The sequence below is a fragment of the Castor canadensis genome, chromosome 1, assembly GCF_047511655.1.
Source record: "Castor canadensis chromosome 1, mCasCan1.hap1v2, whole genome shotgun sequence".
Lineage (NCBI taxonomy): Eukaryota > Metazoa > Chordata > Mammalia > Rodentia > Castoridae > Castor > Castor canadensis.
The window spans coordinates 55,759,319-55,786,051 of NC_133386.1; the positions used below are offsets into that span (position 1 = coordinate 55,759,319).

Here is a 26,733-nt window from a genome sequence, read left to right on the forward strand (position 1 = left end):
TTTGCTTACCTGCCTCCCAAGACCCTGCAAGACTTAGTTGAAAATGAATCATCAATTTGACTTGTTGTCTCTTCAAAACGTTGACTTTGACCTTGAAACCGTGGTTCTGAAAACAAGTGAATCTTTAAAAAAGTAAACGGAAACACATAAAATTATTTTCCAATCCATGTTAACTCAGTCAGCTTTTGAAATAACCTAATCCTGACCTGCCACCTCTTGTTACAGTAAACTGCTGTGACTTTTATAAATCTTTTAATTTTCCACTTCAACATTAATGAACAATTAGAAACACGTTGGCAGTCCCATTCATAGCTACTTAGTTCAGAGACATCAAAGGACAACCCGACAGCAGAGGTAACTTTCTATAGAACACCCTGTCGTTAACAAGTTAGGAGGCATTTTAAAGCTTTCTTGTGGCCAAGAGTAACTGCTCGTCAGCCCTAACAATAAACTGTATCTGAGGATCATGTAGCATGGTCCCCCTCAGTGGAAGATTCTTGCTGACCTATTAGAATCATGCAGATGCCAATAAAGAAGGCTACCAGTGGAATCTGCACCTCTGTAATTACAGCTGCTGAATACTTCATTAAAACGCCTAAATAACAAGTGCAAAATTGCTGATGGTTTGAGTGTCAGGACGGAAGGCTCGGGTGAGACCATAAATTGTCTAAGGCAGACACAGCAAATGTGAAGTGACTTTAATGTGTATCAAAAGGACATTACGCCTAAAATACTTACCTTTGTATATTAAACTCTGATTCAGTATAATGATACATAAAATTTTGCTCTCCATAATTAGCTTTGTAACAAGAAATATTTAGACATGGGTCAGTACAATCAATTAAACATTAAAATTAACATTTCTTTATTTTAAAAATACAATTATGTTTTCAGACATAAAAATGGGTTAAGCTAACAATATATTCCAAATGTCTGACATTGTATACTGAAGTTCAGCTTTTCAGTGGAAGGCCTGAATTATAAAAACAGAATATTTTTAAAGTTACCTGATTTCGTCTCCTTGGACCAGTGAAGGAATCCTAAAATTAAAGGAAAAAAAGAAGAAGAAAATGAACAGAGCACACATGTTGAAAAACCTTTTTTCTTTCACATTAGTAATTTCTGCTTAAAAATAACCTAAGATATTTTCTGTAGCAATCAGTATTACATGAACAAGAAGCACACATGAAGGAAATCCAGAATGTACTTAAATATTCTCATAAGAAAAAATAATTCCTTACCAAACATATGGGCTGAACAGAAGAGATCTTACAATTTTTGCCTCCCCAGTCCTCAAAACTGGTGTAAAAGCCTTTATCCAGAACATACTGCTCTCCTGTGAAGTCAGGATTTTCATAGGCTACCCATCTAAAGAAACAAAAACACTTGCTGTAAGTATGTCTCACAGAAATGTGCATCTGTTTTGCTAGTCAGGAACCGTAATTTTTCTGGCTTTCCATTAATCTAGAGGAACAGACTAAATTTGTCTATAAGACAAGTTAAAATGGTAAACAGAAGAATATTTTTGCTTTATGTGAACATTTTGGTATTCTTATTTATCAAATCTCTAGCCCTTAAACAAGCTGCAATGAGGATGATTCTATGTTTTGGGGGTTTTTTCTGCTACTCTAGGGTAGTTTTTTTTTTTTTTTTTCATTTCTGGTAGTACTGGAGTTTGAACTCAGGACCTTGCACTGCTCTATTGCTTGAGCCTTACCTCCAGCCCCCAAAATTGGATTTTTAAGAAAAGCCTAGTTCTTTTAATAAGTAAGCAAGAATCCTTTTTGTTATCAACATTAAATGATTTCTTCAGGAAGATCTTAACAGGAAGTTATGTCTGTATCATACAATAAACCATACTGAAAAAGTTAAATACAAAAAAAATGAGGCTAACTAAAATTTTGTTTCAAACAGTATTTCCAACATGTCGCAGATGGGTAATAAGCAGACTGAACAAACTCACAGACGTATTCAAAACAAATCTCTCTTGGAATGTTTTCATTTGTTAGCTTTTCAGTGAGCTACACTCAAAGTGAAAACTCAAGAAGACCAATTTACTGACACTTTTTCCTATCTAAAGGTAAAGGGTTTGAAGAGAAAAGGTGTTCCAATGCTGTAGCAGGGAAGAGACACTCGGTGTTCACTCCTTAGCTAGCTCATTGCTCAAATGATCCTCTCCCGGCTTAAAGGAGTGGTATCTACCCACGCATCACACTCAGAACTTTCCAAAATGTTCTCACATCTATGGATTCACATTTATCTCAGGAAGTACTGATGTGCCCGTTGGACAGATTCGAAAATTTAAAGACACAGGAAAGTTAATCTACTCATTCAATACACATGGACAGCCTATTTGTCATGGACCAGGAACTCTACTGGCTCTAGGAATACAAAGGTGAAGACGACAAAACCTCTGTTCTTGAAAGTTGGCAGATGGGTAGGAAGCCTAACAAGGACTTATTTGTTAGAGCTTGTTATGAGTGGGAAGTGACCTGTCCAGAGTGACACATTATTTAGTGGCCAGAGCATACTGCAGCTGTGAGAGCTCCTAAGGTTCTCTTCACTCTGTGACCCGCCTGCTATGTGCCCTACCTATAAAGTTCCCTTCCATTTATTGTGGTAGTAAGCCACACCTAAGAGTCCACACACTTTGTGATTAAAGATTCAGATCTTACTATTTAAAGTACTCATTTCAACAAAAGTGCAAGTACAGCCATCAGCAGGAAATGAGCAGCTGTCAGGAGAAAAAGAACAGTGCAGAAATTTCCAGTGTGACCGATGCCAACAGCTAACATCTGTATGCCTCTGGCCTGCTGAACAGAGAAACTGCTAAAACATCATCTCGTTCAGAAAAGTCCCCATTTCACAGACTTATTAGCAACTCGAAAAACCTACTCTTTATGGTTGGGAGGTAAGACCCTCTTCCGGCTGTGATCATAACATTAGCTTTCAGGCAGCTTTGGAGACAACCCTTAACCTTTGTGCAAGTTTGTAGTTTTGCTGATAAGCAAGGGAGCTGGCTGAGGTCCCAGTGGTGACCTGGTGAGGCTGCCTGGCACATGGGCACCTGCAGTGCCTTTGCACACACAGCCATCGGCTAATCACAGAGTTAGGAAGCAGCAGGGCGTGAGGTGGGCGCAGGGAGCACAGCCATGGTGGGGGGTGCTGGTGGTGTCTGCTTTGCAAGAAAATTGACTTAACATAAATCAGGACTTTGCAACAGAGACGGTAACTCATACCACACAAAGTGTTCCCGGCAGGGCTCTGAGTCTGTAACAATTTTAAGACTAAAGGGCTAAAGGTCTTTTTGCTCGACTTCAAGGTTTAGAGGGCAATACCGGGGAGGAGGGAGAAGAGCCTAAGCACAGGAGAAACTGGCCAGTCCTTGTTTTTAACCAATAAGTAAGAGTATGCCATTCCCTAAGGAAACTGAAATAAAGCCATTACTAGTCAGCACACCCCCAGGACCCAGGCAGGCCTGTCTAGTTGCTGAAGCTGAAGCAGGGAAACACTGTCAGATGTCATTTGGATTGGGAGTGGTGTTGCTTTCCTTCCAGCTGCAAGTGAATCTCCGTGAAGGGAGGTGGGGGGACCCCAAAACCCAGATATGAGAGTCCCTGCTCTATGGTCTACACCATATGGTCTATCATACTTGGGACTTTTAAAAAAGACCTGACCAACCTCGTTCGAATGGATTTTGTACACCTGAATCAATACTTCTCTGTCTGAAGACCAGTAAGGGGTGGGGAAGAGAGGCAGGTACAAGTACTAGCAGATCCCAGCCTGGTGTAGTAAATGATTGCTCAGAATTTAAGGACAGCAGGGCAAACCCGCCCTTGTATGGAAGGCCAAAAGAGAAAGAATTTAAAACAACAGCACCTTTGTTTTTTAATCTTAACTCTAGACTTATTTCATTTTGGTCTTAGTTTAAAAAGAATTAGTTTCCACTCTGAGCAAGAGTATAGCCCAGACCTAGAAACTGATAAGCAGGGCTATCAGAAGGATCTTCTTTTGACATCCCAAGCAGAAATGGAATGTAGTTCCGAGAAGCTTCAGGTGCTCTCAGGAGCATCCTTCCTAAAGGCATCTGTATTTCTCAGCTAATACTGAGCTTAAGACGAGGGAATTTATTACCCATGTGGTACTGAGCCTCCATGGAGACAGTGCACAGAACAAGAATTTCAAAAGATTTTTTTCTAGCTGGGTGTGGTAGTACATGCCTGTAAGCCCAGCACTCAGAAGATGGCAGCAGGAGAATGGAGAGTTTGAGGCCAGCCTGAAGTACAGAGTAAGACTCTGTCTCAAAAAATCAAAACAACAAAGAAAAGTTTTTTTCTAGCATTGACTTCCATGCTAAGAAATAAAGAAGCAAATTAAGATGTTTATTTACCAATAAAAATAAAGCCATTAAAATGAAACAATTTTTCCTCATCTTGGCATGTCTTAGCCTTCCGATCCTGCAAGCCCTAACTCTAGTCCAACCTCCTTCACAAAGTCTTGTCTGCACCAGATGGAAATTCATCTCTCTCTGTTGTGTACTTCCACAGTTAACCTCTCCCTCCTTTGTAGCAATAATTATGTTGGGGCTTTTGTTTGTTTTGGTGGGACTGGGATTTGAACTCAGGGCTTTGAGCTTGCAAAACCACCTCTCTATCACTTAAGTCACACCTCCAGTCTATTCTATTCTGGTTATTTTGGAAATGGGATCTTGCCCAGGCTGGCCTTGAACCACAATTGTCCTGATCTCAGCTTCCCAAGTAGCTAGGATTACAGGCATGAGCGACAATGCCTGGCAATAACTTTTATATAAATACTGTAACTTCTCTGAGGATATGATATAATCCTCTGCACATAACAGACTTCAACAAATATTTGTCAAATGACAAACTGAATGAAAATAAGGAAACAGTTGGTAAATACAGAAGTCCTTCCACATCCAAAGAAGAGGAACTATGTATGTATGTATGTATGTATGTATGTATGTGAGTATGTGTGTGTGTGCCTCCCTTTAACATCCCCCCAATACCAAAACTCAACTGTAACAACCACAAAAAAGGCTAAGCCAGGAATACAACCAGGAATGACTAAAAACAGGAACATATAAAAGCAGTATGTTATAAACGAAACTAATCTCAAGTAAGCAGCGGCTGAGTTAAAAAGGAAAAGACTGGGCAAAGAACGCTATGGTGCTAACAGCACAATCTCTACAAACGTCTACCCAGCATCCTTTGGCATCCTTTCCTAGGGTGGATGACTGGCACATGACTAATGAGCCAACACACCTGGTGAGAATCAAAACACACAACTCTTTCACCAGACTGAGTTAGTCACTGTATTTCTCCTCCTAAATAATTAGCTATAAAGGTAATCTAAAATACTGCAGAGCCACTGCGCCATTTCAAGTGACTTCTGCCATATAGTTCAGGTGAAATGTAGAGAACCAACTATGACTCTACAATGTTCGGCTCCAGAATAGGACCCAACAGAAGGCATTTTCTGCTAAGACTGACGTCGTTCTGCCAGGAGGGCACCGCAAGCAGCAGCCTTCACAAGGCTGGACTGAGCATGACCAGCAATAAGAGTACACTGCACTGGAGACCCAGCTCAGATTGCCAGGGCTACCAGGGAGGCCCATGCAATATATAGGGCTGAGGCTAGGCTGACTGAAATGGCTTTTGTCACTCAAAGACATATAAAACTGACATCAACCACTCTCAACAGAACCAATGTCAAAGTTTTTCACATTTGCAAGAATACCTCACATGAGAAATCAGAATAGATCACAAGAATGATCATGCAACTCCCTATAACAGACTTCTGCTGTCCTGCCCATCTGGAATCTATCCTCACCCTTCCTGGGAGCCACCCGCCACAGTCACATCTAAGTGGCCCCTGTGGGATGGACTCTAGGGAAGGTACAACCAGCCCCTTGGCTCAGGCATGTACTTTGGATCCATGCCTAGAGTGACAGGGTCAAACCCGGAACATGTGAGGGGAAGAGAAGCTCTTTCCACTGCGTGCAATGAGTTGGAAGAACAAAAGCCAGATGTGGCACAGGCCACCAGATGAAAAGGGCCTCCTTAAAGTAAAGCCAACACAGACCAAGTCTGATGCCACTGTTCAATTTCTTACATCCAGCCATGGCTGAAGTAAAATCTTCTACGGGACTTGACAATTATCAAATCCAATGAGTTCCATTTCACTCGCCTGAGCCAATTCAGCCTGGCTCATGGTCACTCGCATCCCAGAAGGTCATCTCTCTTACTGATCATCTTTATTAATGGATATGCCATTAATAAAGCACTGGGCTGAGCATGATGGTGCATGCTTATAATCCCAGCACTCAGGCGGCTGAGGCAGATGGATCACCAGTTTGAGGATAGCATGTAGCAAGACCCTATCTCAAAAAACAAACAAAAGTAAATAAATAACAAATTATCTTTATGCTAAGATAATAAAGAAACACATTGAAGCAGGTGCAGGACCCCAGGAAAATTTAAAGTCACTTTGTCCCAACCTCAGGTTTCTAATGTTAGATTACTATTATTATTTGATTCCCATCATGAGAAGTTCATTATCTTTTCATGCAGAATGACAAGATTCTATCAAGATACCCAAAAGCCTACCTCAGTGTTCAGTAGAACACTTGCATGTTAACGTAAGATTCCATGAGAAACATTTCAAAGCACTACGCAAATGGCATAGCCGTTGAGATACTTATTTGCTGAGTGCTTACTCTGTGTCACAGACTCCATTAGGTTAACACAAACCCAGGCAAAACCCAGGCTTCAAATCCTGAAGGGATTATTTCACTTACACGCCACTCAGCACATTAATAGACTGTGTCTTTGCTCCATAGCCGGTGTCCTTCAGGTCAGCAACAATTCCTAACACATCAATACTGGAACCTTTGGATCCAAAGTTTTTCTCAGTGTACATTATCATGTGGGCGTTTGAAAAGTCCTATTAAGAAAAAAAAAAATCAACATTCAAAGGGTTGCTGGTAATTATCCAAAAAAGACCAAGTACTAGGTGTTAGCTTGTGTTTAACTTACACCTAATACAGGGCGCAAAGACTGCAGTTCTCCGCCGTAACCTCCCCAGTCTCTCCAGTCTTTGTATTCTCCTTCTTCTAGCAAATACTGATGACCGCTAAAGCCAGGCTTCTCGTAGGCAACCCAACTGCAGCAGAGAGAACACGAATGGCGGTGATTTTCAGACAGTTAAGAGGTTGCCCGTGCACAGATCAGTTTCGCTGACAAATAGCAATAGTTAAGAAGCTAGACGTAAACTTATGTGTTAGTAGAATTCTCTAAAATTTTGGGAAATGATGCTTAAATTTATTATGCATGTTGTTATTATTGGAATCCTTTAATAGTCTTTAACATCTGGGAGAATTTGAGGAAAAGGGAGATGTGTGTGTGTGCATGTGTTTAAATAAGAGCTAAAATGAACTTCGTCAAGTAAAACTGGATAAGCTTTCTTTTCTTTTTTTTTTTTTTGGCTTATTGTACTACACATTTTTATTGTAAAAAGACTAACATAAGTTAAGTGTATGTCACAGTATTGTTAGCTGTATCCATTTTGTGTTGCAATGGATCTCAAGAACTTTTTCATTTTCCATAACTGAAACCTTTTGCATTTTTTAGAAGCCTCAACTTCTATTCTACATTTTGTTTTTATAAGCTTTGTTACTTTGTCTTACAGAGTGCAAATTTGATGAATTTGTTTATAATTGGTTTATTTCACTTAGCATAATGTCCTCAGAGTCCACATTGTTCCATATGACAGAAATTCCCTCTAAACAAATTGCTTTGTGACCAGTCGAAATGAGTTTTTAAGGCTGAAGATTATTCACTGTATGTACACACCAGGTTGGCTTTAATTATTTATCAGTGGATGCATTCATGTCTTGCCAGCTGCACTGAACATCTGATGTATTTTCAGTTCTTTAGGGTTCATACCGTGAAGTGGCATTGCTGAATCACACATTAATGCTATTTTAATTTTTGAAGAACAGACACTGTTTTCCACAGGAGTCACATCATTATGCACTCTCATAAAGAGTACCCAGGGGTTTCAGTTTCTCCACATCCTCACCAACAGCTGTCAGTTTCTAGGGGATGTTCCTTTGTCCTTTTTCACTTATTTTTAATAGTAGCTATTCTAACAGATGTGTACTGATACTCACTGTGTTTTTAATTGTAGTTTTAATTCATATTTCCCTGATGGTTAGAGATGTCAAGCATCTTATATATACTTGTTAATCATATATGTATCTTCTATGGACAAAGATACAATCTATGCAAATAAAGATATATGCATATATATGCAAATAATTTGCCAAAAACTAGATAAGCCTTCTTCAAACAGTAATTAAAATATTATGAGTTTTGCCTATCTGTAAGACCAGTTTCAAAGTGCATTCTATGTGAAATGTGTAAGACCTACAAAATGCAGGAAGATCATAAAATTAGAGAGCAAGCTAACAGTTCATTAGTTCAGAACATAATTCCTTTTCTTTGGCAGTGCGGGGGTTTGAACTCAGGGCTTTGTGCTTGCTAGGTAGACATTCTACCACGTGGGCATGCCTCCAGCTTTTTTTGCTTTGTTTATTTTGGAGATAGGGTCTCTCTTTTTGCCCAGGCCAGCCTGGAGGTGATCCTTTTTTTTTTTTTTTTGGTGGTACTGGGGTTTGAATACCCAGCTTTTTTCTGTTGAGATGGGATCTCACAAACTTGTTTTTGCCTAGGCTGGCCAGGAACCACATCGTCCTGATCTCAGCCTGCCACATAACAGGGATGACAGTCAAATGTTATCTAACTATTGGTGGAGATGGGGTCTAACTTTTTGCCTGGGCAGGCCTCAAACTGCAATCCTCCTGATCTCAGTCTCCCACTGGTGGCATGAGCCAACCAGTGTAGTTTGGAACATAATTCTAATAAACAAGATTGTAGGTTTAGCCAATATAAACAGGCCAATTTATCAGCCTTGCTGTTGGACTTCCCTCTCCCCCACCCCCGGCCCCCAGTCCCTTCAGCTGCTTCTCATGTCCCGATCCACAGGCTGAGAGACCAGACACAGCTGTCAAAATTCACCATGCAGCACAGAACTAGTGTGTGCAAGGCCCTGGGTTCAACACTCACTGTCATACACACAAAGCCAGGTGTGGTGATGCATGCCTAGTATCCCAGCACTTGGGAGGCAGAGGCAGAGGAACTGCAAGTTCAAGGCCAGCCTGGGCTACACAGTGAGACCCTGTCTCAAAAAACCACGGAAAAAAGGGAGGGAGGGAGGGAGCAAGAAAGGAAGGGAGGAAGGAAGAAAGGAAATTCACCACACCATACAATCAAAACTATTGTATTCTGGAGGAAAAGGGCACATTTATGACTTTATCAAGTATAAAAGAGAGACATTTGCAGTCACCCTTCTACTTACATGCCTCTTAGAACTTTCATAGACCCCACTGCCGTGAAGGGCAAATGACCCTCTCTACTGGTTTCTTCTGTCTCTCCTCCCTCCGCGATAAAACTACACATATCTGTTTCCAGTTCCATGCATTTCCCTTCAAACAAAGGCTTTTCATAAATAACTACCTACAAGAGAAATGGGATACAACAGTTATCTGTGAGAAGTTAAACATCTCAACAGCTAAACATTAAATCGGTCATTTAATAGCATAACTCCTAGAACACAAACTAAGATTTTCTGATTGTATTTTTAAAATTTACTAAATAACAGCATCTAATAACATTGCTTTAAAAAAAAATCAAAACCCCAGTACCACCAAAGCAAAACCACTAGGCTTCTCAACCCCTGTGTGGAAAAGGCCAAAGACAAGGTTCAAAAGACAGTTTTTTTTGCAGTACTGGGGCTTAAATTCAGGTCCTTCACCTTGACCCACTCCACCAGCCCTATTTTTGTGAACGGTATTTCGAAATAGGGTCTCCTGAACTATTTGCCCAGGCTGGCCTGGAACTACGATCCTCCTGATCTCTGCCTCCTGAGTAGCTAGGATTACAGGTGTGAGCCACCAGCACCTAGCAAGATAGTTTTTTTTAATGATAATTTTTTGTTCTATGTTGAGAAATGATATTTAATATTTTGTTCAGGATAAACTAAAGCATCAGAGGAAATTGACTGAAAAATGAAAAAATAAGTACACCATCCAGTACTTGGCACAGATGTAGAAAACAGAAAGAGAATTGTGGAGTAGGGAGAACTTGTCTTGAAAAGGTTTCTTCCTGGCTACTGGCAAGCAAGAACAGGCCTCGAAATTAGCAAGCCGGGCCAGAAATGTAATGCCACAGTGAATCTATGAGCCTCGGGTACACATGCTGCTAGTGATAACTAGTGCACCAGCATCTCCTTCTGGGAAGCATGGCCTGTGAACGTTGGGACGGCTTCTGCTGGCTGCAATTAAGTGTGATGGAGGCTTATATGCGTACAAGTCACACACGCATTATCTTCATGGAGATGCAGCAGAAGTAAAATCACAGACACACACACACACACACACACACACACACACGTTTACCTTTGGATCTGTTGGGAATTCAACTTTCCGGCCACCCTGAACAGAAAAACAGCACAGTAAGAAAAATAATTTTTCATTGCTACCTTACCATTTTATATGACTCACAGTGGTGGAACCTCAGCGTGATTATGTTCCCTTTTTAACATTTACACAAGACAGTGGTAAGGTTACCAACACTGGAAACGAAGACGACAGTCGACAGCAGAGACTAACAGGCGATCCATAAGCTGAACGCGCGTGTCAGGTGCATATGTGTGTATGTGTGTGTTTTAACTCAGGAAGTTTCTCATAAAAATTCATATTTCTCACTTCTTTTGCCAAACATGTCTAAAGTCTGACACCTTTGGACCTAAATCCTCACAGGCAGCAGTCTTCACCTCTGTACTGGTTCATCCTGCACCAAGCTGGTCCTTCAGCAGCTCTGGCTGGGGTTGGCCTTGGCCTCGGCCTCCTCCACCCCTCCCTTAAGCTCACTCCCAGCCAGCCTCGCCCATTCGCATTTCCTGCCTGGCCCTGGAGGCCTTTGATTTTGCAACCCATGCCTGCAAAACTGTTGAAGTTCACACAGTATGATCTGGAGGATTTGTGAAATAAGATAACCATCGAGAACATTTAAAACATCCCAAAGGATGGGTGTGGGAGAGGTTGTTATACTTTTGTAATTGAAAGATTTAGAAAAATAAAAAAACCCTAAAAATAAACTAGAGAAAGGGTATTACATAAAAACATTAAATGGTCAAGTTGAAAGTCAGCAGTGGGAAGTCAGATATTTCTTACCAGTATATCTTTAACAGCTTAAAAAGACCTGTGGCCAAAGATGTTCAAATGAACTGTAATTCTGAAGGAAAGAGGCTGGTTTTATCAGCAAACCAGAGCCTATACTGCCGAGTAACCATTTTAAAAATAATGCCTTCGAACACCATAAACTTTAGAGTTTTAAAATCATCACTATGAACCGCTTTTGAAACTTGAAGTAATTCTTTCATACAGTCATAAAACTTTGCTCTTTGAAAATGAATTTTAGGGGAAAAAAAAAAAAACCAAAACCTCAGATCATTTGCATCAAGGGCAGCAAATATGCAGACATCAAATCAAACACTTTGTCAGGAGGGGTAGAATTAAGATGAAAGATTATCTTCCTAACTTCTAAGTTGTCTCAGACTGGCTCTGTTTTGTCTTATTTTGGGCACTACTGGAGGCTTCACGCTTGTAAGGCAGGTGCTCTACTGCTTAAGCCACACCTCCAGCCCCCTCCTGTCACTGGATGGACCGGTCCTGAGCCTGCCCTGCCCTTCCCCGCTGGGCATCCTGGCTCTGGTACCATTCGCTGACAGCTCCATCGACAACAGTCCTGCTCCTATTTTAAGACCTCACTTGAGTCTCATGAAGCTTTCCTAACTACCCCATTCTCCATCACATCACCCATTGTTGGCATCTTATTTATCCTTCCTCCCATTTTTCTACGAACATTTAATCCTTCACTTATTAACCCCGTGCTGCATTGAGGCTCAGTGTACACATCTTGGCTCTCCAGGCTGAGGATGCCTCGATAGCAGGACACAGTCTTACCCACTTTGTTTATCCACAGCACCTGGTAAGCTATTGCTTCTATTATTTCGATCCAACAACAGGATCCATCTACCACATATTTGTTCTTAAAAAGTCAGTGGTACTGCTTCAAAGTCACATCACTGTCAAGCCAACAAGAGAAAAGAGTTTGATGTCATTTTTACCATTTTCAGAGGCCGCATGGATCCAATGTACGCTTCTTCAGTATCCCAGAAGGATAAGTCAGGATATTCACCGGGCTCCAGGATAAAAGGGATACCTTGAAATCCAGGTTCTTCATAAATCAGCCATCTACATAACAAGCAAGGGAGGAAGAGGCAGACGACTCGTCATTTATTTCAGCTTTTCCTCCTCTCTGGCACCCAGGACCCCAGTGACAAGAGGAAAAAGAGGAGGAGAGGGGATGTGGACCCACAACTACATCTGGCTGCACTTCAGTGTTGTTAGGGTGATGTGAGACTTTGCTCCTTGGCTGGCTTTGCCCACTTCTTTTAATCTTTATTATTAAATGCCTTTAAGTGTAAGCGGCTCTATCACTTCCAAGTAATAAAAGTAGTTGTCTCTTTGCACCATGTTTATTTAGAGATCAAGTGGGGAAATCTTAAGTCTTGCTTAGAGCTAACACCTCATTTGTAACCAAACATTATGGTGTTCCACCTAATCATTTTTTAAGGATTGCTGAGGATTAGTAACAGCCAACATCTCCCTAAAGCTTAGGAGGTGCCACCTAGAACTTCATTTAATCCTCACAGGAATGTTACTGGAGGGAACAACTGTTCCCACTGTACAGATGAGGTGAAGTCAATTGCCCCAGGACACACAGCTGTTAAGTATCAAAGGCTGTCTGGGGCTGTCCCAAAATGGCTTGGGACCCAGGCTCCCAACCATTTTCCATGGTGGTTTTTTCCATTACAGGGAGCGCACCAAACAAAATTTACTCTTTTCACACTAACTTAGGATCATCGCTGTGAGCATTACTATGCACAGTGGTGTTCTCAGGAGTTCTGAAAGTCTGTAGAGCTACTTGTTCCCAGGCTAAAAGCCTACCCAGTTCTTGGTTCTGATTTGAATGGCTTTGCAATACCACACCCTTCTATCAGGCTTGTCAGCTATCACTTCTGCTTTGGTACGGAAACAGCAGCTCCACCCTCCTCTACTGTGCAGAAGTCAGGGACCCATAAAATCAAGCCTGTTACAACTGTCTACAAATCCTGTGAAAGGCTTCATTTCTGGGAGCGCTCTGGAAGGTGAAGCTGCTGGAGAGGTGACTTATACAAGGCAGATGTCAATGTACCCTTCACAGACACGCCCAGACTTTTAGATTGCTTACACTTGCCAATTATTCGTTAGTCTAGCTAAAATGCCTTGCTGTGGTACACTACCATGCTTCAAATGAAATCTTTACCAACAAAGTGGGTCTGCTGCTTCCCCCTCTTTGCTTTCCTCTTATCCTCAATTTTGGCCCAAGGTACATTTTTAGTGATAGTTTCTGTTAAAGATTCCCCTGGATCAATCAATACTTTCTTTAGACTAACTACACAGAGATGCACAACCAGAATCCTACTGAAGATCTGTCAACAAACACATGAAAGAATACTGGGAGGCTGGGCGTACCCAGGTGGGGGATCAAACCTAATGTGCAATGTAAGAAGTCAGGATAACAGGGGGTTGAGGTGAGGAGGAACAGGAAGAGGCATGAATGAGGGAGCTTCTGAGAGGCTAGAATGTTCTATTTCTTGATCTAGATAATGGTTCCGCTTATAAAAATTCACTTGACTTATGTATTTAAGATCTGTTGTGTACCTTTTTTGTACAAATGTTTTTTGTACAAATGTTATACCTTTTAAAACAAATTAAATGAAGGAAAAGAGAGGCTTGTCTTTTAAATACCTCTAACCTGCACGCGCGTGCACGCGTGCGCACACACACACACACACACACACACACACACACACACACACAACAGACCAAGAAGGGAGTGCTGCGAATTTCCTTATGTTTAAAACATGACAGTTAAGGATGCATTACACATTTTTGGAGCTCAGAGTGATCACAGGCATGCTACAGATGAGTTTTATGACATAAATACTGGCAGTTCTGTGATGAAATCTGTTGTAGGCTGAGCAGTCAAAGGCCTGAAGGTCTTGTCTGACTCCTCCACAAGTGAAGGGGCTTGGGCTTGGGGAGTTTGAAATGATACTTCCCAAAAGTTCTTCTCATTAGGTCTTTCCTTCTATAATTTGAGTTCTGAGAGGGTTTATTCACTGGTGCTGAAATTTCACTTTCCTTGAAGCATGGAAAGTGCCTTATAAGACAAAGGCGATTTTGGGTAGAGAGGATTTTCTAAGAAACTGAACAAATAAACTGGTACACATTGGGAAAGACTGTGTTCTCAAAGTACTTTATATGCATGTAGGAAAGCAGAATAAGGAAACCTGTCAAAATTATTTTAAAAAGGGGTGAGGAAGAAAAAAGCAAGATATGCTAATAAAAGTAAAAGACTGGATTCTAAGAGTCCTTTCTCACCATTGGGTGCTGGAGGCCTTCTGGGGAACACACACTGACATTTATGAATGCAGGGGGCACTTTGGGATCCGAAAACACATTATACAGCTTGATTCATTTTTCCTAAATTCTTGTCCAACAAGATACAGAATTCACGAGGCTATATCAGGGGAGGGGAAATCACCTTCAGGCAATGTTATTTCAGATTCTAAAGGAACTCTCTTTGCCTTTGCATTTAGGTAATGACCTTTTGTCAATACACATGAAAAAAGTATGACTTTAGCTGGGTGTGGTGGCACAAAGCTGTGATCCCAGCACTGAGGAGGCCAAGGCAGGAAGGTCACAAATTCAAGGTCAGCCTGGGCTATACAGCAATATCCTATCTCAAAATAAGAGACAAAAAAACAAAACAAAAAACAAAAAAATCCCCAAAGTATGTTTTTAAAGTCATACTGTACAACTATCAAGCATGAACTATTTTTAACCTATATGAATGCATTCACTCCTAACACATACTTATGAATACTTCTGAGGTGCCAACAATGGCCGTTCATCTGTACATTAAAAATGTGTGTGATTGACTAGAAATACTCTGAGTCATCTAAGAAAAATGGGTTCTATCTTGTCTACTTGTTCTTAAACAACTAACATGTCATGACCATCTAGGAAGCAAAGCTAAACTTAACAGTCTTCCCAGCTGGACTCTTAAGACACAGCTGCACATAAATGCTGGCCATTTACAGAAACCAACTGGCTACTTGAGAGATGATGTATTGAACACCAGCTCCGAGGTCATTCAACAGACAGTGGCTGGGAATCTTGAAGGGGTAAATGAACTTTCACAATGGCACTTCTTTAACCAAGGGGGCAAACCTGGGATCATTAGTGGCTAGGCAAGTCAGCACCTGCCCCCAATGGGATGCACCGTACATATATGGCCTACCTAAATGAAGTACCCTTGCCAAAATTGTTCAACGTCAGTGTAATGATACCTATGGGCCTAACCCTTAGTTATATGGAAAATTCAGACAACAGCAGAGTAAGTTAAAGGATACTGTAAGGAAACAAACACTCAGAAAAATCTATTTTCTAAGGCAGCTGGCTTAAATTCTTACAAAGTCTGGCATGGGAAACAAAGAGATGGGAGTACTTCATAGATTAAAGAAGTCATACTGAGACAAAAAAACCAAATGTATTTATGTGAACCACAACTGGATCTTAATTTTAAAAAATTTTATAAAGTGATATTCCTCAGGCAATTGGGAAAGTGTGCCTATAGGCTACTGATTACATGTCATGATAGACATCATTAATTTTCTGAGATAATGATGAATGTCATACAGGAGAATGTCACTATAAAGACTGAAGCTGAAGTGGACAGCAATGAAGGGAACTGATACTTATAACTCATTTTCAAGTGCTCATGTTAATGTTAACAAAATGTTAACAATCACTGAGTCTAGTGGATGCTTGCTACACAGGCGTATATTGAACTTCTATTTCTACTGTCTTGAAAGCCTTTGTAGTAAAAACTGGGCTCTGTATGACATGACATGACATGACATGACATGCATCACAATGAGACAGATGTAGTGACCATCACATAGAAAAAGACCAAAATCCAGGTATACTCATCAGAGTGGGTAATCTTAGGAGAGGAGTCATGTATGCACTGAGGGAGCGGGAACCGGGTGGGTGACACACAGTTCTGTGGCAGAGCTGGTAACAGTCTAGGGTGTGGGTTGGGGTTTGCTTCATTATTAGGCTCTGTAACTCACATATACACAGATATCATTCTGTATATATCAACTATTTCATTGCAAAAAAGATCAGAGAATATTTAGCTAGCAAAAGAACATTCTAGCACATGGTCTGCTAACACCTAATCAGAGTCTGGAGGAAGCAACCAGAGCCTGTCCTCCTTGCCTAAATGATAGTACTGGGGCAGACCACACGGTGTCTGTGAAGTTCTAAAGTTTTGTTTTTATTAGAAAAATAAAATATATAACAAATACTTAGGACTAGAGGCATGGCCCAAGTGGTAAAATGCCTGCTTTGCAAGTACAAGGCCCTGAGTTCAAACCCCAGTCCCACCAAATAAATAAACATACAAACAAACCCTTAAAAATAAAATTTATGTTATATACTTTATAACATTCACCTCCAGAAGTATGGGTGCTGATTAGATGACTGCTTAAAATGAAGTTTAAAAACAAATCCACTCAACAGAATCTGAAAATAGTTAGGAATTATTTCCTCGAATAAGAATTTGACAGGTATTACCTTGTTTTGTGCATGTCCAGAGTGAGTGGGCCCTGGAACACATCTCCTAATGGATCTAGAAAAGTTCCCCCACCATCCAAAAAGACCAGTATAGATACTGCACCAAAAGAGGCAAAATGAGCTTGTGTATTTATGAGTTACATCCTCTCAGCCCAGCTAGGCATGGTAGTGCATGCCTATAATCCCAGCACTGGGGAGACTGGGGCAGGAAGATCATGAGTTCTTGAAACACAGAAATGAACAGCCAGAAAAATGGTGTGTGTCCCCATGCAAGGTCATCACAAACTGTAGGCTGGGACAGGGTTGTGACTACACTCAGGAGGCAAAGTGACCTTACTGCAAAGGTAAGAGATGCTATTTAAGTGTAGTTCACAGTGGCCCAGTGTTACGGAGCCTGATTCATGCAAACCCTCCAGGCACTGAGATTAAAATCCTATGGCAGACACCCTTTGCATTCTTCTCTAAGGAAAGTGATATTGCTCAACATCAATGCTTTGAAAAAAGAGGGGGAAGACTACAGCTTCCTTTGATGTGAAAACATGAAAGGCCAAAAGACACAAAGTCATTTTCTCAGACTTAAGATTCCTACTTCTCCTCCCAGTGTCTAAACAGAAATGTGCCCAAGGCTCACCCGGCTTCAACAACTCCGGCTCCGCTCATTGCCTCTGGTATCTCGTGCTGGGCCTGACTTCACACCTCACTGTGCTGAGGACACCCAAGCTTTTCTCTCTGACCAGTGCCCTCTCCAGCCCCACCCCGCTCCCCCTCCTGCCCTTTCTGTAATGTGCAAATGGCACCTCAGACCCAATTCCTGAGCCTCTCCTGCCCTCCCAGCCAGCCCCTCCATTTCTTAACTGCTCAGGTTCCACCCCTGGACACATCTCTGACACTGTACTAGATTTATATTTGTTAAAGTCCCAAATCCTTGCTACATTTAAAGAAAATATGCAAAAAAAAAAGGGCTTTTCCTAATTCTTCATTCTAAATCAACCACCTTTAGAAATTTCATAGCTTTTCAAGACCTCCTGGGTAACAAATGATATTAACCAAAATATATGTTAACTCACACTTTTGCACCCTTCTACCACGGGATGACACAGCAGAGGCCCTCCCCAGATACTGGTGCCAGGCTCTTGGACTTCCCAACCTCCAGAATCAAGAGCTGAATAAATTGCTGTTGTATATAAATTTTTTAAGGCAGTAAAATACATATTTTCCTTGGAAAATAACCTTACACATCAAAAAGAGATATTTAAGTGAACATTATTCTTCAGCCCTAATGGAGGTAAACTTGCATGTTGGAAAACCATCTAGTCTTTCTTTGCTGTATCTCACTTTCCTGAGGATGGAAGTACTACGGTTTGGATGCTCCCCCTCAAAATCCATGTTGACATTTAACCCCCACTGCCAGGTATTAAGAGGTGAGAGTAAACCTTTAGTACTGCAATCCCAGCCCAGGGAGGCTGAGGTATGAGGATCATGAGTTCAAGGCCAGCCTTAGCTAAAAAGCAAGACCCTATTTCAAAAAAACAAAACAAGAAAGTGGGACTGATAAGAACTTCAAGAGGTAAGCAGGTCACAAGGGCAGAGTCCTCACGAGCACAGTAATCATTAATGAACTGACTAGCTACCTCAGCAGTGGATTTGCAGCACGCAAATCAATGGAACGGACTAGAGAACTCGGAAATGAGCCAAACAGCTACAGCCATCTGATCTCTGACAAGCTGCCAAAAACACACGCTGGAGGAAAGACAGCCTCTTCCACTGGAAAGAGGTGCTGGGAAAACTGGATGGATATCCTCATGGACAAAAGACAACTCATAATGGATCAAAGCTGTAAATGTAAGTAAGACCTGAGTTTTGAAACTACTGGAGGAAAAGCTAAGGGAAACGCTTCAGGATATATAGGCACAGGCAATGACCTCCTGAATAGGACTCTAGTACTCAGGAAATTACAGCGAGAACTGGCAAATAACAGTAACTTTGCATCAGATTCGAAAGTTTCTGTACATTAAAGGAAACAATTGTAAGAATGGAGAAACAGCCTACAGAATGGGAGAATCTTTGCTTGCTATTTGTATGCACGGGAATGATATCCAGAATACATAAAGAACTTAAGCTGGGCATGGCAGCACAGACCTATGACCCCCCAGCACTGAGTCCCACTCACAGGAGGACTGTGAGTTTCGGACTAGTTTGGGCTGCATAGTGAGACCCTGTCTCAAAAAACAAACAAACAAACAAAAGAATATGTATAGTAATAGTATACAGAGAACTCAAAAAATTAAACACTAAAATCAATTAAATGGGCAAATGAACAGACAGTTCTCAAATGAAGCAAAATGTCCAATAAGACAGGCATGATGGTGCACACCTGTAATTCCAGGTACTCAGGAGGCAGAAATCAGGAGGAAAGCCAGCCCAGGCAAAAAGTGAGACCTATCTCAAAAACAAGCAGGACATGGTAGAACAAACCTGTAATCACAGCTATTCAGGAGGCAGAGATAGGAGGATCGCAGTCTGAGGCCAGCCCAGGCAAAAATACAAAACTCTATCTGAAAAACAAATTAAAAACAAGAGGACTGGGGCATGGCTCAAGTGATACAGTGCTTGCATAGCTAGCATGAGACCCTGCATTGACTTCCCGCCAGTACTGCACCACCACCTCCACCCACCGAAAAAAAAAAAAAAAGGCCAGAAAACACATGAAAACATTTGACATCTTTAGCTATCAGGGAAATACAAATTGAAACTACATTGAGATTCCCTCTGAACCAGGCTCTCATCAAGAAAACAAACAAAAGCTGGTGAGGATGGAATCGGGAAGGAACCCTCATACACTCTTGGTAGAATGTAAATTAGTACAGTCACTATGGAAATCAGCATAGAGGTTCCTCAAAAAAACTGAAACTCCCACGTGATCCTGCTGTGCCACTCCTGGGCACCTGGAGTCAGCATCCGATGCAGACACCCGCACACCCATGTTTATTGCAGCGCTGCTCATAATAGCCAGTGTGAGGGCTACAGAAGGAAGCAGTCTAAGTGCAGCAAGGATGAAAGTCTAAAGAAAATGTGGTAACACATACACAATGGAGCTTTATTCAGCCATAAAGAACAATGAAATGATGTCGTTTGCAGGAAAAAGGATGGAACTGGAGATCATGGTGTTGAGTGAGATAAGCCAGACTGAGAAAGACAAATATCGTAAGTTTTCTCTCATATGTGGAATCTACATTTAAAATAAAATTCATGAAAGAAGAAGGAAGACTATTTGGGAAGAGGAAGGGGACCAGCAAGAGGGGAGAGAGGGACAGGAGAGGGTAATAGGGGGGTGAATATGATCAAAGTACATTATATACATATTTGAAAATGTCCTGGTGAAACCCATTACTTTGTATAATTGATGTACACTAATAAAAAGAAAGAGTGGGTTTGTTACAAAAGCAAGTTCGGCTCCGTCTCTTATATGCACCCCTCCTGCCACGTGATCCCCTGCACTGCCCTGGGACTCCCACCAGCAAGTAGGCCCTCGTTACAAGTGGGTCCCTCACCTTGTGAGCTGATAAATCTTTATTCTTCACAAGTAACTCCATCTGTGGTATTCAGTTATAGTAACAGAAAATGGACCAAGACAGGGGAGCTATTTTCCGAGAGGGGCTGGTAGACAGGAGGTCACACTGGGCTTCTGAGGGCTATTGGTGGTGTAGTTCTTGGCTTGAGTGGTACCTACCAGACGACTCACTTTATTATTTTTTAGCTGAACGTTTAGCATCTATGAGCTTTTTTCTAGGTAAGTTATATTTCAAAGGTTTTAAAGTAAATAAATGAGCAGTCATAAAGGAGGCCCTAACTCTTACCTTACTCTCCGTACAAATCCGTTCTCTACTTGAATACCTTCCATGACAAGAAACTCCTACACCAAGGCAGCACACTTCCTTCTTAACCAAGTTCTTCCCTGGCTCAAGTCAAAATCCACCACTCTAATTTCTATTGGCTTTTCCATAAAGCAAATACGTGACCACCTTTCAACTCTTCAAGGATGGCTGCTATTTCATGTTCTTACTCCCATGAAGTTTCCTGGAAGTTTGTAATTCCCGATTTCCAAGAACCAAAAATCAGACTCCGGTCTGTAATATACTGGGCTCCTGCATTCTGCACAATCAAATCATTTGATTTGAATAATAGCAGGGGAGGTGGCCCAAACAATGTATATACATGTGAGTAAATGTAAAAATGACAAAAAAAGAAATAGCAAACCAAGACTTTTAATAATCAGCAGAATGCAAGGACATGACCAAGGCATACGTTATCATTCTGCAGAGACACCATGTTACAGGACAGACTATAAACCTTTCTGACTGCTTACCCCAGTGATAAAAACTTCGGAACATTCTGTGAATATGTTAATATTTATGAAATACACACACTACCATCAAACTAACTTATTTTTGCATATCAGAAAACATAAACTCCTAAAAGGAGAAGATATTAAGTAAAACATAAAGCAGCTTGATGTTTTCTCTTGCGTCTCAACAGCCACATTTTGCATGTCCTGAGCTGTGTGCTCCATTCAGAGACCACATACCTTAGGACTGCAGTCTGCACTCTTTGTCCTCATTTCCCACTTCCTTCTAACAATTCTTGCAGTTTCCTGTGACTTATGAAACCAACACAAGAGCATTGTGTCACAATGCTACAGGAAGTACCATGTGTGCTGACTTCCATCCCACCTGGGAGAAATACTGAATTACCATGAAGGTACAATCCATTACTCAGTCTTGAACAAACCAGGTGCTTTGGTGATAAGGAAAAAGTCCTACAGTAAAAATGCTCACACCTGTAATCCTACCTCCCCAGGAGACAGAGATCAGGAGGATCTTGGTTCAAAGCCAGCCCAGGCAAATAGTTTGTGAGACCCTATCTAAAAAAACCCTTCACAAAACAGGGCTAGTGGGGTGGATCAAGTGGTAAGAGCACCTGACAAGCAAACAGGAGGCCCTGAGTTCAAAGCCCAGTACCGCCCCCCAAAAAAAATTGTATTCTTCCCCACACGTCCTGTAATAAAGTTACTTTTACAAGAAAGGCGAATCATAATAACTGAGGTGGAAAAGAACCAAAATTTTATGTTTCATATAAAAATTCCTTCTACTAGTCCTTAAAGTGACAACAAATCAGGAACAGAATATCTTAAATTCTTACTGCAGTACTACACTCAAAAAAGCTTCAAGAAAACTGAACGAAAATACTTACGTGCCCCAGTGCACTTTAATGGAACAAGTCTTCTGCATTACACCAAACCCCTGCATTTCCTCAGTGTCATCAAAGTAGGAATTTAGGAGTCCTAACCCTTCTGGTTCAGTAAATAAGTCAATTTGACTAATCCTGTAATCCTGAAAAAAATACACACACACACATACATATAATACATATATAATACATGTCTGATAACAGTTACACCATGTAATTAGCTATGGTAAACTCATTATTCTTTCTCTTGCAATTGATTAAAATAAACCTTAAATATATATGTACAATTCACAGGGCACCTGCCATTTTATTTCTTTCCTGTTTGCACTAATGAGTTCAAAATACTCCCTTTCGGGGACACGCACGCTGCATTAGTCATGAAGCTCAGTGTTACATTCAAGCAAAGTACTGAAGCAAGTACTTCAGTAGCATTTTGAAACATCCTTCTCTCATTCTCACTTGGCTTTCCCTGGTCTGAAGTAACTACCCAAGACCAGCACCTGTAGTCTATTGAACAGGTGTACTTGGGAGTCTTCAACCATAAGGCCTCAGGCAACACATCTTGACTGTGACAAGATCTCTAATATATTGGTTGAGTCTAAAATGTTAAGGACAAAACACACATTCATGATGATTTGCACATCTTACACTAGTCATTATTCTATGCCCACATATCTACCACCCAGCGCACGCTCTGCAAAAGCCCTCTCCTGGCTGAGTGCATTAATCAGATGTTTACTGAACCCCTCTGTGCTGCCCAGCTAGGTGAACTACAATACAGAAGAAATACTAACACCTGGGTCAGTTCAGATGCGACTCTTTCAAACATTACAACAAGAAGCGACTCTACGAAACCAAAAAAGTGACCCTCTTAAATATGTATCACAACTTATGTTCATGTTTCAGGAACCTTGCACACAAGCCGTAAAGAAAGTACAATTCACGACAAATCAGGAACCGCAAATGTGTTCCTGCCCTTCAACATGATGACCATCAGAAAAAATTTAACCCAAGGAAATAAAATCAGAAAATTATGAAGTGCTAAACACAAAAAACATTCCCAGAGCATTATTTAAAATAGTAAACAAAATAGAACACCTAACGACTTTAAGATTCACAGAAAGGGGAAATAATAAATGATGCTACCTCACTGATGTGCTAAACGATACATAACAAAGCATCATTTCAATGAAGTGCAATACTCAGCTAAACCTCAAACCAGGAAGTAACATGAAAAATGTTTGCTGCATTGCCACACAGATGCTCTCATCAGGAATAGCTCACTTTCCTTAACCTGCCTTCCCAGATACACCCAACAGAGCCCAATACCTCCCCCAGGTGCAAATCATACGGAGGTGTTACCAGGAGGAGTATGAGCTTAGGCAATGGTAATGGAGATGGAGAAAGAAGTGAGAATTACAGTGCGAGTGGACTTGTGTTATGATTACAACTGTAGTAAGAGCAGATAGAATACAGCCAACAAAGGCTGGAGAAGTCAAAAGAGTGAAGGGAGAGAAGACATGAGGATGGAATTCAGGTGATATATATTTTTATCTTCCTTTCTTTCTTTCTGCCTTCCTTCCTTGTTCAGGATTGAACCCAGGTTTTATCACTTGAGCTACGCCTTGAGCCCATCAGGTAGTATTTTTAAGCAATGTTTTATTAACAATATAAAATGTGGGTAAAATATACCACTAATGAGGACATTTTGAAATAGAGTTCATCATATCTCACTTATTTTTTATCCCAGTATGTACTTAGAACTATTAAAAGAGAAGTCATTTAGAATACTAAATATCACCTACGTCACTCAGAAATGTTGACCTAGGAAGTAGGTGACATTTCCTTCTGCCGAAAACTATTAATCATTCTTACTCGTTCTCATTTCAGAACCTTCCATTTCTCTCTACTGCACATTATAACAGCCATCTCTATTACACAGAGTTGGAATTTAAATTTTCTACTTGGAAGACACCATTAATTATATTTTTACAAATTCTATAGCCACAAAGAAAGATGCCAATAACCCCTTCCTCCTCAATGAATAAGAAGCCAAAAATTTTTATACAATCCACATAGGGAAGCATTCTATCACTTGAGCCATGCCTCCAATACATCAAATAATACTTTTTAAACCCACAAAAAACCTGAATTGAACTATCAACTAAATTATTATTGGATTATCTTTTCAAAATATGGTATCTGTAAACTATTTGAGGTAATCAGAAATCAGGCAGCAGCAGCAAAAAGAAAAAAAAATCATGCAACAAAAAATTATATAAAGGACAAATCAGTTCATAAAGAGCTTATCATAAGCCAGGCATGGGGGTGCACACTTGTAATCCCAGTACTTAGGGAGCAGGAGGATCTTGAGTTTGAGAAAAGCCTGGGCTACAAAGTAAGACCCTGTGTCAAAAAACAAAAACAGACAAACAACAACAACAAAAAAACTTATCACACCAGATTAATAAGTGAAGTAAACTTGGGAGGTGGGAACAGGAGCCAGGATAAAAGATTTACCTTAAAGATTTATCACAAAAAATATCAAACCAATTAGAATGTTTCTGGACGTAAATAAGTTACAGAACATACATTCACAGGGTACCAATCAAATATTTTCCCTATCACTTATTTCATAAAATGAACATTTCCCTTAAAGTAAGAATTACCCCTGCCACCCAGCATACATTTGCTGAACAAATGAAATCTAGATTCAACATAACTTACCTGGACCACATGTCTGATAGAACCAATCACTACAGGCTTATCAGATTCATCTGCCTTGTTTCCTTCCAAAACATCCTCCACACCCCAGAGACCAGACAGCTCCAATTCACCTTCCTCTAAGGGGATGGAGTGCCCTTCAAAATTTGGTTTCTCATACAAAATCCAACTAAGAATAAAACAGAAAAACCATTAGCCAGTGTTGGAGAGGTTTTGATTACTCAAATATTCTAATACATATTGTATACCAATCACCAAGTCTCTAGCAACTAAAATAGCATAAACTCTCCCTAAAGCAAACTTTACTGGGCTAATTAAGCTGCTGATAACTCAAGAACTGTATCAGTATCTTGGAGAATTTTACAGAGAATTCTTGGAGACTTTTAGCCACTGGTGTTCTATAGGATTGCCAGCTGGTGGAGACATACAAATAATAGGTCAGACAAATGGGCAGTTATTTCCTTATAGGTGTAGAAAGTGTTTCTCATAGGAGGATTTTAACATATATTAGGGCCTGATGAATGGATATGTGATAGAAAGGATTATGTGAGGTTAATAAAAAGTATTTAAAAAATATTCTTTCTCCACCCAGGTGCTGGTGGCTCATTCCTGTAATTCTAGCTACTCAGGAGGCAGAGATCAGGCTGGTTTCTGGTTTTGGGTGAAACCAGCCTGACAAATAGTTCTCGAGACCCTATCTAGAAAATACCCAATACAAAACAGGGCTTGTGCAGTAGCTTATGTGGTAGAGCACTGCCTAGCAAGCATGGCCCAGAGTTCAAACCTCAGTACTGCCAAAAAAATTTAAAAATTCTTCTTCAAACAGCCAACCACTAAGAAAAACCTCCTGTCACCACATGACAGGGCTACTCTTAAGTTCTTATGCTTTCAAGAAAGAAAGAAGTCAACAAAAGTTGCAAAAAAATGAAAATGCATTGTTTTGTTAAAAACAAAACTGCTATATAAATTTGCTTTTAGCACAATTTTCAGTCTTCAAATTTGAAGGAAAGCAATTTTATTTTTTTAATGAACATGTTGAATATATAGAAAAATATATTACAATATCTAAAAGTCTAAAACGAAAGATGTTGCATATTTAATCAAATGGGGACCAAAAGAAAAGCTTACTAACTTTTTAAACATCTAGAACACTGTCATCTTTATTTCAAACAAGTTTATAAATAGGTACCAAAGATAAGTATTTACGCCTGATCTGTGATTTTTTTTAAGTTGGTTTTTTTAATTCAACTTCCTGGACATTTCCAAGAAGCAACAAATACTTGTATGACAATTTTAGAAACTGTCAAAAGTATGTGTATTTTCATCCATTTATTTACTTAATCAAAACTATCTTTTGTCAGTTCTTCACTCAACTGTCACAAAAAATAGTTAACAAAAATGTCTTCAGGTGTAGTTCTTATCAACGTCATTTAAAACTCATGAGCTAAAAATATGTTACAGCCCCTGATGTATGATAATCCAAAGCAATGCTATATGGGAAAATAAATTTGTTTTTCTGAACTTTCCTGATTTTTCTACCATAAGCACAAATAGTACTCCAAAATCAAAACATGATTAAAAACATTGCTTAGATGTGACCTGAGTTTCTTGTGCAATTTATACTGATAAAGGCATAACTTTCAACCTATAGTGAGGAACGGAAATATAATTAAGAAGGCAACACACACACACACACACACACAGGGTAAGTCAGGAACGTCAAGTGCCCCTCTTACCATCCTCTAACAACTTTTATGAGTACCACTGGAGAGAGGCTCCAAGCACTGCAATCCTGAAGGTCACTGAAAATTTCAATGCACTCCTCAGAGACATCGGGTTCACTGAATATCAGTACCTACGAGAAAATG

At 40.4% G+C, this 26,733-nt stretch overlaps 1 protein-coding gene across 3 annotated transcripts in view; it reads right to left on the reverse strand.

The window, feature by feature from the left end:
* The window catches only part of Crybg1 (crystallin beta-gamma domain containing 1), a 181,463-nt gene that overhangs the window by 16,875 nt on the left and 137,855 nt on the right, over positions 1–26,733 (reverse strand). For all 3 annotated transcript variants that reach the window (XM_074077510.1, XM_074077517.1, XM_074077525.1), the window contains 11 exons: positions 26,602–26,720; positions 24,869–25,034; positions 22,145–22,284; positions 12,271–12,397; positions 10,538–10,573; positions 9,439–9,596; positions 7,056–7,182; positions 6,818–6,963; positions 1,242–1,368; positions 1,008–1,040; positions 10–122 (listed from right to left, as the gene is read on the reverse strand). In XM_074077510.1, coding sequence (XP_073933611.1) covers positions 10–122; positions 1,008–1,040; positions 1,242–1,368; positions 6,818–6,963; positions 7,056–7,182; positions 9,439–9,596; positions 10,538–10,573; positions 12,271–12,397; positions 22,145–22,284; positions 24,869–25,034; positions 26,602–26,720 — 1,292 coding nt within the window. The remainder of the gene's footprint in view (positions 1–9; positions 123–1,007; positions 1,041–1,241; positions 1,369–6,817; positions 6,964–7,055; positions 7,183–9,438; positions 9,597–10,537; positions 10,574–12,270; positions 12,398–22,144; positions 22,285–24,868; positions 25,035–26,601; positions 26,721–26,733) is intronic.